The 13,691-nt window shown below is 43.1% G+C and overlaps 1 protein-coding gene across 1 annotated transcript; it reads left to right on the top strand.

Annotated features, from left to right (window-relative positions):
- The first annotated feature begins 7,001 nt into the window (after positions 1-7,001).
- Positions 7,002-11,586, top strand: PPP1R3C (protein phosphatase 1 regulatory subunit 3C). Its single transcript, XM_005671280.4, has 2 exons — positions 7,002-7,105; positions 9,127-11,586. The coding sequence occupies exons 1-2, from the start codon at positions 7,092-7,094 to the stop codon at positions 10,064-10,066; spliced, it is 954 nt and encodes a 317-aa protein (XP_005671337.1). The 5' UTR covers positions 7,002-7,091; the 3' UTR covers positions 10,067-11,586.
- Positions 11,587-13,691: the final 2,105 nt, after the last annotated feature.

Genomic DNA, 13,691 nt, shown 5'->3' with positions numbered 1-13,691 from the left:
GTAGTTTGCAAAGTAAGAACCTCTTCCAAAATCAACCACAGAGCAGACTAATTCCGCAAAGAGCATCAAAACTTTGGATTTTGGGGTGGTTTAGGGTGGAAGCAATCCTCTTGTCCTGTTTTAAGCAATAGTCCTCTGTGGTTTGTTTTTTTTTAAATTACACTTCAAAGATGTATTGTAACAATATTGCAGTCACTTATTATATCATAAAATATATGAAAGGATCTAAAAGAGTGTTGAATACATAGTTTGTTCTGAATAATGTTAATTTTCATTTTTTTCTGTCACTTCTGAAAGAAAAAGAATTGTCTTTTAATTACTAGTTGTCTGGGCTCCAAAACTGTAACAATAATAGCTCAATTTTGTACACAGGAAAGTAAGCCCTAATGCTTTTTTCCCAACATTATCACTTCCAATTACAGGAGTTTTATATATATATGAAAAATGAGGGAATTTTGAAGTGGTTTTCCTCCATTTTATCTCACATAATTACCAATTTTACTGATTTTACAGCTGTTTATTGAAAAAATGTTAATACCTTCCAATAGTGAGTAAACAAGGATTGGAAAAAGTTGGCTTTGAAATATTTTTAAAGCTATGGTTGGCATTCTAGAGGATTTATTATACTTCAGACAAAATATTAAAGACCTACTATATGAGTTGACTCAGTAGGATGCGGGAAACTATTCACCCTCAGCTTCCCCCAGTGGGAACTTTTCGCCATGTCTGAGGGGCATGTAGCAACTAAAGAGAAAGAGTTCTCTGATAGTCACAAAGCCCTGTCTTCGACTGGATCTGCTTTTTCTTTCCATGATTCAGGAAGGTAATACAGCATTCTAGCTTAAAAGTAGAGTCTAAAAAGTTTTTTAACATCTATTGGAGCAAGTAGTTATAAATAGTTACATCCAGAGTTGGGGGTGAGGTGAAGTGATGTGTTCCTGCAGGTACTTGGGGGAGTGGATGGGTAGGAAAGTTTCATTTTATCACATAAGAAAGGAAGTGTTGTGGTACCTTATAAATGAGGGATCTGTTTTTGCTTTGGGTTCCTTCTGCCAAAATTGTTTTCAAATTCCTCTAATAGCCGTAGTTGGCAGCTGGGTCCAAAAACCAGATTACAGAGCAGAAAAATACCTGTCTTCAGACAAATCAGCCTAGTGAGTAGAAGGGTTAGATAGAAAGTAGCTGCATTTCACAGGCTCTTCAGTTTGCAACAACGAATCAGAATGCAAAGTCACTGGTGATTCAGAATGCTAAGATGTAGCAAAATATGGGACTGAAAATAAAGATACTGTACATTCTCCCAGACAGAGCACTGAGAACAAGCACAGAGCATCAGGTGCCTTCAGAAAAACAATCTCAGTCTTCCAGACCCAGGAAGGGTCTTCTGGAAGGAGGAACTGGAGATGGAAGATGGATTTCAGAGTATATGTTGTGTCATTTCTGTCTTACTGACTGTATTCAGCGATTGCTCCATTCCCTTTTGTCTTTCCCATTAGCGCCGAGTTAAAAAGAAAAATGTCTAAGTCACAAAAACAACAGTGCCCAGAGCAAGTTGAAGCAGCAGTTCTTTTGCACAATTCCCTGCAGAGGCACCTATTTGTGTACATTGCCAGTTATCAAAGCACTTCCATCCCTCTCCACAGAGGCATGAATTGAAAACAATCTCTTGAATACATCCTTCCATTCCATACCCCTGCCCCTTTCCCCAAATGGGCATCAGTCGCCCCTTTCTGGAATAATCCATTCTTCTCCCCTTATTAGACATGCCCGCCTGTATCATATATTAAATTCTCATATGTAAGTAGATTTACTTATGGATTCTTTAGTCTCACTAATCTGATTCTTTATTCATGCACAAATACCAAGTTTTTAAAAATACCCTAAATTTATAATAAGGTTTAAGCTACTAGGGCTAGTACATCCTCATGATTCTTATTCAAATATTCCTTCTTCCCAATTTGATTTTTTCCTATATGATTTCCTATATGAACTTTGATACATTTTGGGTAGTTCCTACTCATCCCCTGCACAACCCATCCCCCCCTCCCATCTTCCATAATATTCAGAGTAAAGCCCTTCTGTAAAGTTATCTTCATAGGTCCTTTCTAATATACTTTTCTTCACCGTAATCTATCAATGAATATGGAGAAACTGCAGAAACTTGAAGATGTAACTATCTGTGTGAGAGAATGACTTCCCCCCTACAGTCAGATTATCATTTAGTTCTTTGCTAATTTCATTTTGCAGTGCTTGGATCTCTAGTTTTGTTCAAGAAAGCACAGGAGAAGTTAAAAAAAAAAATCACATTGTCTCCTTTGATCATTCCCACAAACTCTCCCTGCTAGAATCCTTGTCTCTAGTGAACAGCCCTCCTTGCTATTACCCTGCATGTCTTGGTCCTCTTTGGCCATCCTGGCCCTGGAGGCCTCTCCTTTCTCTAAAGCCCTGAAGCACACTTGGCAAAGGTGCATTAGGTTCATACAGCCACTCAGCTGACTTGCTATATGGTTACTCGTATTTTTACCCCTATGTCCTTCACAATAGATTATTAGAGAACTCAAGTGTTTTGTTCTTTTTTGTCCCCCCTCCTCTCTCCTTCTTCACTTCACCTGAGATACCTCACATGTCTCAGGTAGTGTCTTACACTTTCTTTAACCACTTACTCTTGGTAGCAATGATCATGCCTCCACAACTGTACCCAGATTATTCTCATAGGGATGTTTTAGAAGCAGAGATTTTTAAAGCCTAAACAAATCCAGGCAGTGAAAATTACACTTGAAAATCTTTCAGTGCAAACAGAATGGCCAAGAGCCTAGTCTATTCAGTAACACTTTTAACTCCTTCTCTTGCCCTCTGGGAATATGTCTTTTGCATGGAATAGTGGGCTGCTAATACCATTTCAACTGTGATTTCATTTACTTGTTCACTGGTTGAGTCACACAGCTGGATTCCTATCATCTAAATGCCCTACAGATGTTACTCCACCACATTTAAATCCTTCGCATTTCCCAAGTCTCACTTCCTTCTTGAAGCTTCCATAAATATACCTCAGGGAGTCCTCCCCTTTTCTGAATCTCCCTGGCCTTCTACAGAGCATCTTTTTGGGTCTTGGTGGGTACCAGTGTGGTGCTTGTCCTTTTCACAGCAATTTACACACTGAGAGTGTGGACTCCAGACGCTTTGAAATGTGGCCCTGCCATCTACCAGCTGCATGATCTTGGACAAGTTACTTAAACTCCCTAGATCTCCTCAGTTTTCTCATCTTGAAAGGTGGTTAATCATCATAGTTTCGACCTCATAGGATTCTTATAAATGTCCTATGAGTTAATATTTGTAAAGTGCTTAAAACAGTGCCTGACCTAAAGTAAGATTTATACAAGTCTTGTTGTTGCTGTTGTTGTTTTTAAATTATACTCCTTCACCTAATATTGGTGTTCCCATCCAATGTGGCTAAAGAAGGCAGAAGGAGTTAGTGGAAGAGAGAGCTTACTGTTCACAGAGACTTGTGAACTGGCTCTCCTCTTTTCTCAAAAATAGAAACCCCAGTTTCATCAAAATGAGAAGTTCTCCATCTCACTAACTCTGCAGGGCAGGGCTTGAAGATCAGTCACATTGTTCATCCTGTTACTATTAAGGGGGGTTAAAAAGTACTGACATTTTATGTTAGTAGCTGTAAAGTTGAATATTCAAGCACTTTCTTGATTGGGCACTGAAAAAAAAGGCAAGGTTGGAGGAAATGAGCTGGCAACCTGGGACCCCTCACCCCAGAGTGTTTTTCTCACAAGGGCCTATCTGGTAATGTTTTGGGTGGAGCTGGAAGAGACCCCTTTGCTTAAGCCACACAATCATCAGCCCCTTACATTGCAGCACCTAACAATGTTCCCTGGGAGTTTAAATTTGGTTTTCTATAATTCATATTGTAGCATCCTCAAAGTCAAGAGGCTGTGGCTCATGAATCCTTGTAACCCCTAACATAGCTAGAGACACCACACAGATCAAGAAGCCCTTATCCGTAGATTTACTGTTAAGATGGGAAGGGCAAAGCAATATTTGGATGCTATCAAACCACAGTTGGATAAAACCTACAAATCATAATAAAATTCCACACAGTTTCTAATGTACTATGTCTTCAATGGTGTAACACCCAGCTAAGAATTAAGATTCTATTCCAGTCCCTCTCATCCCATAATGATGGGCAGTAAAAGCTAGGAGGGAGATAGAAATGAGGGGGCTGATTCTACTAGATGAAATAAGTCAGAGAAAGACAAATACTGTATGATCTCAACTATATGTGGAATCCAAGAAAGCTGAACTCGTGGAAACAGACAGTAGAATGACGGTTACCAGGGGTTGGGGGTGGAGTGGGGCAATGCGGTACCAAGAGTACAAAGTTCAAGTGCTCTAATTGCAACATGGTTAATAATACTGTATTAAACACTTGGAAGCTGCTGAGAGAGTATACCTTAAATGTTTGCACCACAGAAAAGAAATGGTAATTATATGACGTGATGGAGGCTTTAGCCAGCACTGTGGTTGTAATCATTTTGCAATATGTAAGTGTACCAAATCAATTCCTTGTACATTATAAACTTACATAATGTCATATGGCAATTACATCTCAATAAATCTGCGGGGGGGGGGGAGTGGGGAAGAAATGAGAGGTCTGTATCATGCAATTTATTGAGGCTCGCCCTTTCTTGGAAAGAGCCCTGTTCCCCTGAATTCTATTTTGAGTTTGGAGAGGTGACTTTTATGGCATTAGTCAGCACCAGGGGGCAGAAGAGATAGCAGCTTGAATGGAAAGAAGCCCAAACTCAAAAGTCTCTGTGAGTCAAGGCGGGAAGCATGTGAAAGCTTCCAATACCGTTCCTGGAATTGGAAAGTCTTAAGTTATTTAAAAGTGGTTTCTCAACTACAGAAGAAGTCCATGTTCATTGTAGAAAAATTTAAAAAGACAAAAAACAAAATAACAAAGAAAAATTTACTTACTCAAAATCTCACCATCCAAAAGTAAGCACTGTTAACGTTTTGGTAGAGCATATTCTATTTTCTATGTGTGCACATCTTACCACTAAAACAAGATCACAATACTTTTTTTTTTGTTTGTTTTTTTGTCTTTAGGGGGCTGTACTGGTGGCATATGGAGATTCCCAGGCTAGGGGTCTAATTGGAGCTGTTGCTGCTGCCTATGCCAGAGCCACAGCAACACCAGATCTGAGCCGAGTCTGCGACCTACACCACAGCTCATGGCAATGCGGGACCCCCAATCCATGAAGTGAGGCCAGGGATCGAACCCACAACCTCATGGTTCCTACTCAGACTCGTTTCCACTGCACCATGACAGGAACTCCAGGATCACAACACATTCTTACTTTATGTTTCCCCATAACTTTAATTCGTAATAGCCACTCTTTAGCTCAACATAGGATTGTGAGTAGAGGAGAAAAAACCTCAACTCAGTGTCCTAGTTTTGGCTCTGACCTAACCAGCCCCTGGCAAGCAGCTCAGCTTCTCTAAGCTTTAGATGCCTCATCTGTGAAATAAAGCCTCTGAAGCCAGTGATACCTAAGGTGCCTTCCTTTTTTTACCATTCTAATCATTGAGAAGTACTTAAAGGAAATGTTAGCAGAGTAAAAACTAAAACTGAAGGCAAGGGCACTTACTTGAGAGCCACCACAGGTTGAACACACACCAGTCACTATGCTGAGTTTTCCCACCCATACAATTTCATTTAATTATCAGAACAACTTCACTATCTCCATTTTACAGGTGAAGGAGTTGATGCTCGAACTTGCCTAGATTCCAGTGTCAAAGACCGTGTCCCTTCAGTTAGTTTTGGTTGGGCTGAGAGGCCAGCAGATCTGCTCTGAGGTGGATGTTTCCTTTCAAAAAAAATCAAGCCCAAGCATTAAGTACCTTCCCCAGGGCTATTTAGCATGAGTTTCCTTTTCTTTAATAACTCCACTAACAATTCTACTGTTTGACAGTGATTTAAAAGACACAGAGATTTTTGTACATTTTACATTGTACATTTTGTACATTTTAGAGGACTACTGGATAACTAAGAGAGCAGAAAAAGGACAGGGGTTTTATAAAAATAATTTAAACTCGACTTAGAAATACAATTTTATGGTTGTAACTGATGGTCGAAAACCCCCCCAAACTAAACAAAATTACGAAACCTCAGAGAGGGTAATTGGCTTGGGAGAGTCATGAAACTCGCAGTGTGATATTTTAACATTTTGGTTTTCACATCACTGCCAGAGGACATCAGAACAGAATTGAGGGATTTGGATTGACCACTGGTTTTGTGGCTGACTGGCCGCATGAGCGAAAAAGAAAGCCATTTCATTCCTGGCTTTAGTTTTCTCTTCCAGGGAGAAAAACTGAAGAAATGGTCGCAACACAAAGTGTCTTTTAATTAAATGCTGCCTTACTGTCTTATAGGGTTAATATGGTTTATTAACACTGGTTAGATAGGCAGTCTGTTTGTGGGTTCACGTTAACACCAAAATGTGACCGACTGCTCAGGCCAAGGAGAGGGAGAAGATGAGCTGATGCACCAAGCAATGAACAAGATAAAAATTTCAAATACAAATGCATTTGGAACGAGCCACAACGTTCTGCACTCAGATTTTACCGTGCACAGAAGCCTTTAGAAGCGAAAGGGATCTCTTTGCGCCGCAGTCACGCGGTGCTGGCGCCCGGCCCGGGGGAGGGTTTAGGGCTTTCTCTTCTGGCTTGCACCCGCTACGTGCGCCACGGGGTTGCCTCCGCGGCCCCTCGCCCGGGGTTCGCGTTACGCGGCTCGGGCCAGCTGTCCCAGGGGTACCCCGGCGCCCGCGCTTCCCGCACTACCGCAGTCACGTCCACGGGGCCGGGGCTCGAGTCCCAGCTGAACGCTGGTTGGTCGCGCCCTCGAGCTCGCGGCCTGGTGATTGGTCCCAGCCGTTGGCTCACGTGGTCGGGAGCAGATAAGCGGCCTCTCGGGCGCCGCACCCACAATCCGCCAGAGCTGCCGCCCAGTGGGTACCGCGGGGAGCCTGGTGCGAAATTACGCAGGTAGCGGAGTGCCGCCGCCCCTCTGCCTGATGAGCTGCACCAGGTAGGTTCCCTGCAGACTCTCCGCCTGGGCTCCGAGAGAGCGCGCAGCTGGGGGGAGGTTGGGCTGCGTTTTCCTTCCGTCATCACTGCAAATGGAGAACCCAGGAGAGGGCAAGTAGACTGACTGCTGGCACCGGGGATAACTCCAAGGAGTGGAGATTTCCCATGTGCTTTTTAGGCAGAGCTGGTGTTGGTAAATGGCATCTTAAACCAGAAACTGTCCTAACGTGAGTCAGCTTTAGTTCAGATTCCGTAAGGGATTCTGACCGCATCTTTTTTGTCCCGCACAAATGCCTCAAGGACTAGGACAGCTTAGCTCGTGGGTACAGCGCTCTGAGACTGCTGGTTGGATTGTTTAGCTTTGGGGAAAAACTGCAGGACGATGTTTGCACTCCTGGGTGTTCAGCTCTTCTTATGACGGTTTGCCATAGCAAACTCGGCCTCAGAGTGTGAGCAAATGATTATTTTTTTAACTCTTGAGCAGGACTTAAAGTTTCAGAGAAATCGCCATATTCAAAAACTGTCTTTCTATAGGTGCAAAAAGTGAAAATACGAAACAGGATCCCCGAAAGAAAGAAAGACAGGAAAAAACCTCCCTCAAACTATTTAAATAGCTTCTCCAGGCATAACTTAGCAGAAGACTTCTCTAAAAATCCTGCCTGTTAACTATTATTAGGCCCACAAATGTAGCTTTCCTCTTTCATTTGTTTGTTCTAAGTTTGTAGGTCTCCCAGAAAAAAACCCAGGATTAATAAAGTAAATTCTCTGAGTGTTCTTTTATTATCCATTTTATGACCGAGACCATTTGCCTATATGCTTAGAACTGCTGCTGGCTTACTAAAGCCAGATTGAAGTCACATAATATCCATGCACCTCTTATCTGAAGGTAAAAAATGTCCATAAGCTTGGCAATATATTCTCAGGGCTAAAGGCCAGAAAAAATACTCTTCTTGATGGACACTTCTTTAGAATAGTTTAAATTTTTAAATAGTTTTTGTTTAAATTTTTAAATAATTTTATCTTTCTGGTTATAAATAGCCATTGCCAAAACATTGGAAAATACCAAAAAAGTACAAAGGTAAAAACAGGTCATATATCACCCAGAGATAATGAACTTTTTTTTTATGTTTCCTATTAAACTTTTCAATATGTGTAAGTTCACATATATGGCATATATTAAAAACGGCCTAATTTTCAGGTCACCAGGTTTTTTTCCTCTTATATGTGGACTTGACATGGGTGTCTTTCTGTGTGAAATACAGATTATATAAAGTTTTTTCCTTAAGTGCACAAATTGCTGACTTGCCCTTGAGCTAGTTATCTATGTAAAATGAGGAAGAGCATGATAATGAAAGTGCAATGGTAATCCTCTGATTCACTCTTTCTAGCCTCTCACTCTCAAAACTATTCCATGAGAATTTTTACTGCTCTTTTTCTCTTTTCAGGCAGATGACTGTGCCAGAGAAGTGTAATCAATTCAATAGCAAAATGATCAAAAGCCAAGGGAACATGGTCTGGAACTATGGTTCTAGAACCTATCTGGTCACTAGATCACCCGAGAAGCTTTAAGAACATATATACCCCCTTGTCCCCATCCCCAGAGGTTCTGCATTAATGGCATTAAGCCCCAAGATTCTGCATTAAAGAAAAAGGAAGAAAATCAACTCCTTAGGCCATTGTGACCAGACAGGTTTGAGAACCACTGGTCCAGAGCAAAGAAAATAGTCTTAGAGCTGTGTTAGAGGCGATCCCACCCAAAACTTTGGTTTCTCAAATGGGGAAACTGAGACCCCAGCTCTTTTAAGCAGTTAACCCATGGCCTTGAGCCAGTGAGGGGTAGAGCCAAACATAAAATTCAGCTCTCATCCCTTCGTACTGTGTTCCTTTCCTACACGAGATAGCACCTCCTTGTTACTGTGCTGGCTAGAATTTCACCAGTACAAAAATAGTACATGCATATCTGGGCCCGGGGCAAGTGCATTCCAGGTCCAGATAGTAACCCCTCTTCTTTTTGTATTCCAGAATGATCCAGGTTTTAGATCCACGGCCTTTGACAAGTTCAGTCATGCCCGTGGATGTGGCCATGAGACTCTGCTTGGCTCACTCACCACCTCTGAAGAGTTTCCTGGGCCCTTATGATGACTTCCAACGAAGAAATTTTGTGAACAAATTAAAGCCTCTGAAGCCGTGTCTCAACATGAAACAGGAAGCCAAATCACAGAATGATTGGAAGCCTTCGCACAACCAAGCCAAGAAGCGGGTGGTGTTCGCTGACTCCAAGGGCCTCTCCCTCACCGCCATTCACGTCTTCTCAGACCTCCCGGAAGAGCCAGTGTGGGATCTCCAGTTTGACCTCTTGGACCTTAATGATATCTCCTCGGGCTTAAAACGCCACGAAGAGAAGAACTTGATTTTAGATTTCCCTCAGCCCTCAGCTGATTACTTAAGTTTTCGAAACCACTTCCAGAAGAACTTTGTCTGCCTGGAGAACTGCTCTTTGCAAGAGCGAATGGTGACGGGGACTGTGAAGGTGAAAAATGTGAGCTTTGAGAAGAAGGTTCAGATCCGGATCACTTTTGATACCTGGCAGAACTACACCGATGTGGACTGCGTCTACATGAAGAATATGTACGGTGGCTCAGAGAGTGACACTTTCTCGTTTGCCATTGACCTACCCGCTGTGATCCCAACAAAGGAGAAAATTGAGTTCTGCATCTCGTACCATGCCAACGGGCAGGTCTTCTGGGACAATAACGAGGGTCAGAATTACAGAATTGTCCATGCACAGTGGAAACCTGACGGAGTGCAGACTCAGATGGCATCCCAGGACTCTGCATACCACCGGGCGCCCCCCAAGGCCGAGTTGGAGTCGCCAGTCTTTGGCAGCCCAAGGCTGGCCAGTGGGCTCTTCCCAGAGTGGCAGAGCTGGGGGAGGGTGGAGAACTTGGCCTCTTATCGGTGAACGAAGCAATCCAGTGACCGGTCTTGACCTTATTCCCCATGTACATCTAGGTCTATATTGCTCAATATTAGGAAGTCGTTGCTACTTTCTTTCCGTAGGTTTAGGTTTGAGCTTTGGAGACCTGACTACAAAGAAGATAGCCCCTGGAGAATTCAGTGTGGGGTCTGGATCGATGCTGCTGCCCAGTTTGGCTGTGGAGGCTCCGGTGACAGCCTGGAAACCCAATTTTTATAAAAGTAATACTTTGTTCCTGCCCCTTTCTCCTTCCCTCTCAATTCACTGGCTTTCACATTGGGCAAGGCACGGTTGAGGAAGGACAGTGGGTGGTGATGGAAAGCTGTGTTAATGGTACGAGGAACGTCTGAAAAGTACACACCAAGGGCTCTGTAGCTCAAGTCAGAGCAGGAGTGGGAGGTCTGATACTTAACTGTTGGTGAGAAGACGTGCGGTTATTTTGTGTTTCGAAGTTGGTTTTATAGGTCTCTGCTGGGGAAATAATTTGGAGACGGGAGAAAAAGATCCATTCTATGTATTCTTGTGGAGAAAAACCCAAATAAACTTTAGGGGTATTGGGTGGTCTTTGGGAAAGGTGAATTGTCATGCCGGAGAAGAAAGGTTTTACGTGAAGCCTTTCTGTTCAAATGTGACTTCTCAAAAATCCTGATTTGGGAAAAGCCTAAGCAAATTTGGCTTTGCAGTCCTAATGGGATACGTGATATGTGACCTTGTTTCTGATCAAGGTGTCGTGCTCGGGTTCTCGGCATAGATGCTGCCTGACCAAAAAACCTGCGCTATCATCAATGGCCAACAACTTGTAGGAACTCAATGTTATGTCAAGGATCGCGTTTTTGCAAGTGCCTTGATTAAATCAGAGTGTTGCAGTTGCTTAACCCAAGCATCTGAAAGGTCATTTGGTAACTCATGAGGGTTTGGCCCCATAAGGAGGCCCACTCTGTATGCTGGCGTTCCTCCTGCAACACCGTTGTATTGTCAGGAGTGTTGTCAGTGTACACAACTTGCATCCTTCATATTGAAGGTGACTCATTTTGTTGCCACACTTTTTCGATGTGATGGTGGAAGTGAGGACTGACACCGATTCTCAATTCAAGAATCCAGTACCTTGCACATAAAAGCAACCATTTCTGTTTCTTTCTTCTATTCTTGTTATTTTGTCTTTCTACAAGTTTCTTTGAAGGCAACTTTTTTTGTTGTTTTTTTTTAAAATGGATGTAAATTGTTTTGGGTATGTTGTAATATACTTGTTTTGGAGTGTGCATAAATCCATTCTGTAAGATCTTAAGAACAGGAGCCTCTGAATGTTTGCTTCTATCATTGTGCACGTTCATTGAGAATGCAGGTAATTTTAACACGTGTGATCTGCCATGCTGGAAAAATAGGATTGGCATATGACAGCATTTGAGATTTGGCTACCACCCACAGTTTTCTACTCTAAATATTTCACTCTCCTATAGCTATCCTTTGTGAACTTCTCACTTTAAGAATAAAAGTGTTTGATATAAGATCTGAGTATGTTTTCTTTCTTAGAGCCAGCGTTAGTTGAATAAGAAACCATCAACTGGAGTTCCCATCGTGGCGCAGTGGTTAACGAATCCGACGAGGAACCATGAGGTTGCGGGTTCGGTCCCTGCCCTTGCTCAGTGGGTTAACGATCCGGCGTTGCCGTGAGCTGTGGTGTAGGTCGCAGACGCGGCTCGGATCCCGAGTTGCTGTGGCTCTGGTGTAGGCCAGTGGCTACGGCTCCAATTCGACCCCTAGCCTGGGAACCTCCATATGCCGCGGGAGCGGCCCAAAGAAATAGCAAAAAGACAAAAAAAAAAAAAAAAAAAAAGAAACCATCAACTGAGGTTTTCCTGTTTTGTTTAAGAGCAATGGATCCAGGTTAGTTTGGGCCAGGAATTGGATCCACCCAGAGGAATTTACATGGTCTTGGTCTCATTAGTGAGAATTTCTACCTTCTGACCGCTGGCGCTGGGATCCAGGGGCCATGACTTGCACAACTGGGACAGTACCCATCTATGCTGTCTGCTCATCACACACACTCTCTGCTGAGTCAGGTTTATCTCAAGGATCATTTCTCGCTTTGAGAGGGGGAAGGGGATGGTGTCGGAAGGGCAGGAGGGGCTTCTATCTCCTGAACCTCAGCACCTTCCTGAAGGGGCACAGCTTGGAGCTGCATGGAGGGTGTGGGGAGGGGCTGGTGGGCATCAGTCCCAGACCGAGGGGAGGGGCTCAGCTCCTGGGTGGGAGGCAGCAGGTCTAGGAACCAAAGCTGTAGTTTCAGTTCTTGCCTAAAATACCAGAAAGGGCTGGTACCCTTCTGCACAGGGTGTCTTAAGGGGAAATAAATGACGAACCTTCCAGAAAGGTCCAAGTATGAAAAACAAATTTTATCGTAATATCCTCTTCATCAGAAGCTGTAAAGTACAGGCCTACAATTTTATTTGGACACACACTTATTTATTTATTTTTGGTCTGTTTATTCCTCTCGCCAAAAAAAGTATTGCTAAGAGCAGACCATCAGCAGGCTACATTTAAAAAAATCTAGATTCCTTTTTTTTCCCTCAGAAAATTGCAAGGTCTTTCCTGATGGTGACAGTCACCCAGAGTTGAGTAGCAGCTGCCTCCTGTAGGTGGGCTGTACCTGCCGGTGTTGTCACCCCTGCGTCATTCTCTCATGCTGGCTGCCTGACTTCTGTAAGCACTGCAGTTCATTATCCTTATTTTTTCCCCTCTAGCTCCCTATTCATAAAAAACACCCTCTTCCTAGAGGATGATGAGAAATATGGGTCTGATTGGGACCTTGAAGACCATGGGATGCAGAAGTCTACATTCATAAAAGGTAACTCAGATCCACTGAGGGGGAGTGACCTGTTCAAGGCCCCAGGGCAGCTTGAGGCTGTACAGCAAAGTGACCCGGTCATACATACATATACATTCTTTTTCTCATATTGTCTTCCATCATGTTCTATCCCAAGAGACTGAATAGAGTTCCCTGTGCTGTACAGTAGGATTGTCCACTTGCTTCTTTTTACAGGTGATGAAATGGAGGCCCAGCATCGTTCAAACTTGCTCACAATGACAGAAACCGTACAGCCTGGCCCCCTGACCCCTTCCCCCCCACACCACCACCCCTGCTCGTATCCTTGACTGCTACACAATTAGAACACACACCTCTTAGTTTTATCGATCTTTCCTCTCTCTATTCTTGGATGTTTTGTGTATTGGGGGATGTTAATGAGGAGGCCTTTTGTTGCAAGCGACGTGATCCTCTGACTCAACTGGCTTAAGTAATACAGAAAACTTATGATTTCACAATACAAGTTCCAAGGTAGGGTGTTTTTGAAGTTGGTTAATTCAGGTTATTTCCATGTTTTGTCCTCCCACCTCCATTATTTTTTATTATCCCTGTGCTAATTTGCTCCCTATGTGTAAGATGGTTGCCATAGTTTCCAGGCATCATATGTAGATACAACACCACTGAGAGGAAGAGGAAGCCCACCTCTTTCTGGTGTCATTTTCTTTTTCTTTTTTCTTTTTTTTTTGTCTTTTTAGGGCCGCACCCATGGCATATGCAGGTTCCCAGGCTCGAGGTCTGCCTATGCCA

Source organism: Sus scrofa, chromosome 14 (assembly GCF_054392235.1).
Source record: "Sus scrofa isolate SSC_HxYL_T2T_F1_AM1 chromosome 14, Sscrofa_HxYL_maternal_Yorkshire_Landrace_v2.0, whole genome shotgun sequence".
Taxonomy (NCBI): domain Eukaryota; kingdom Metazoa; phylum Chordata; class Mammalia; order Artiodactyla; family Suidae; genus Sus; species Sus scrofa.
Note: the sequence above shows the minus strand (reverse complement) of the source record. Positions and strands in the feature narration are given on the sequence as shown.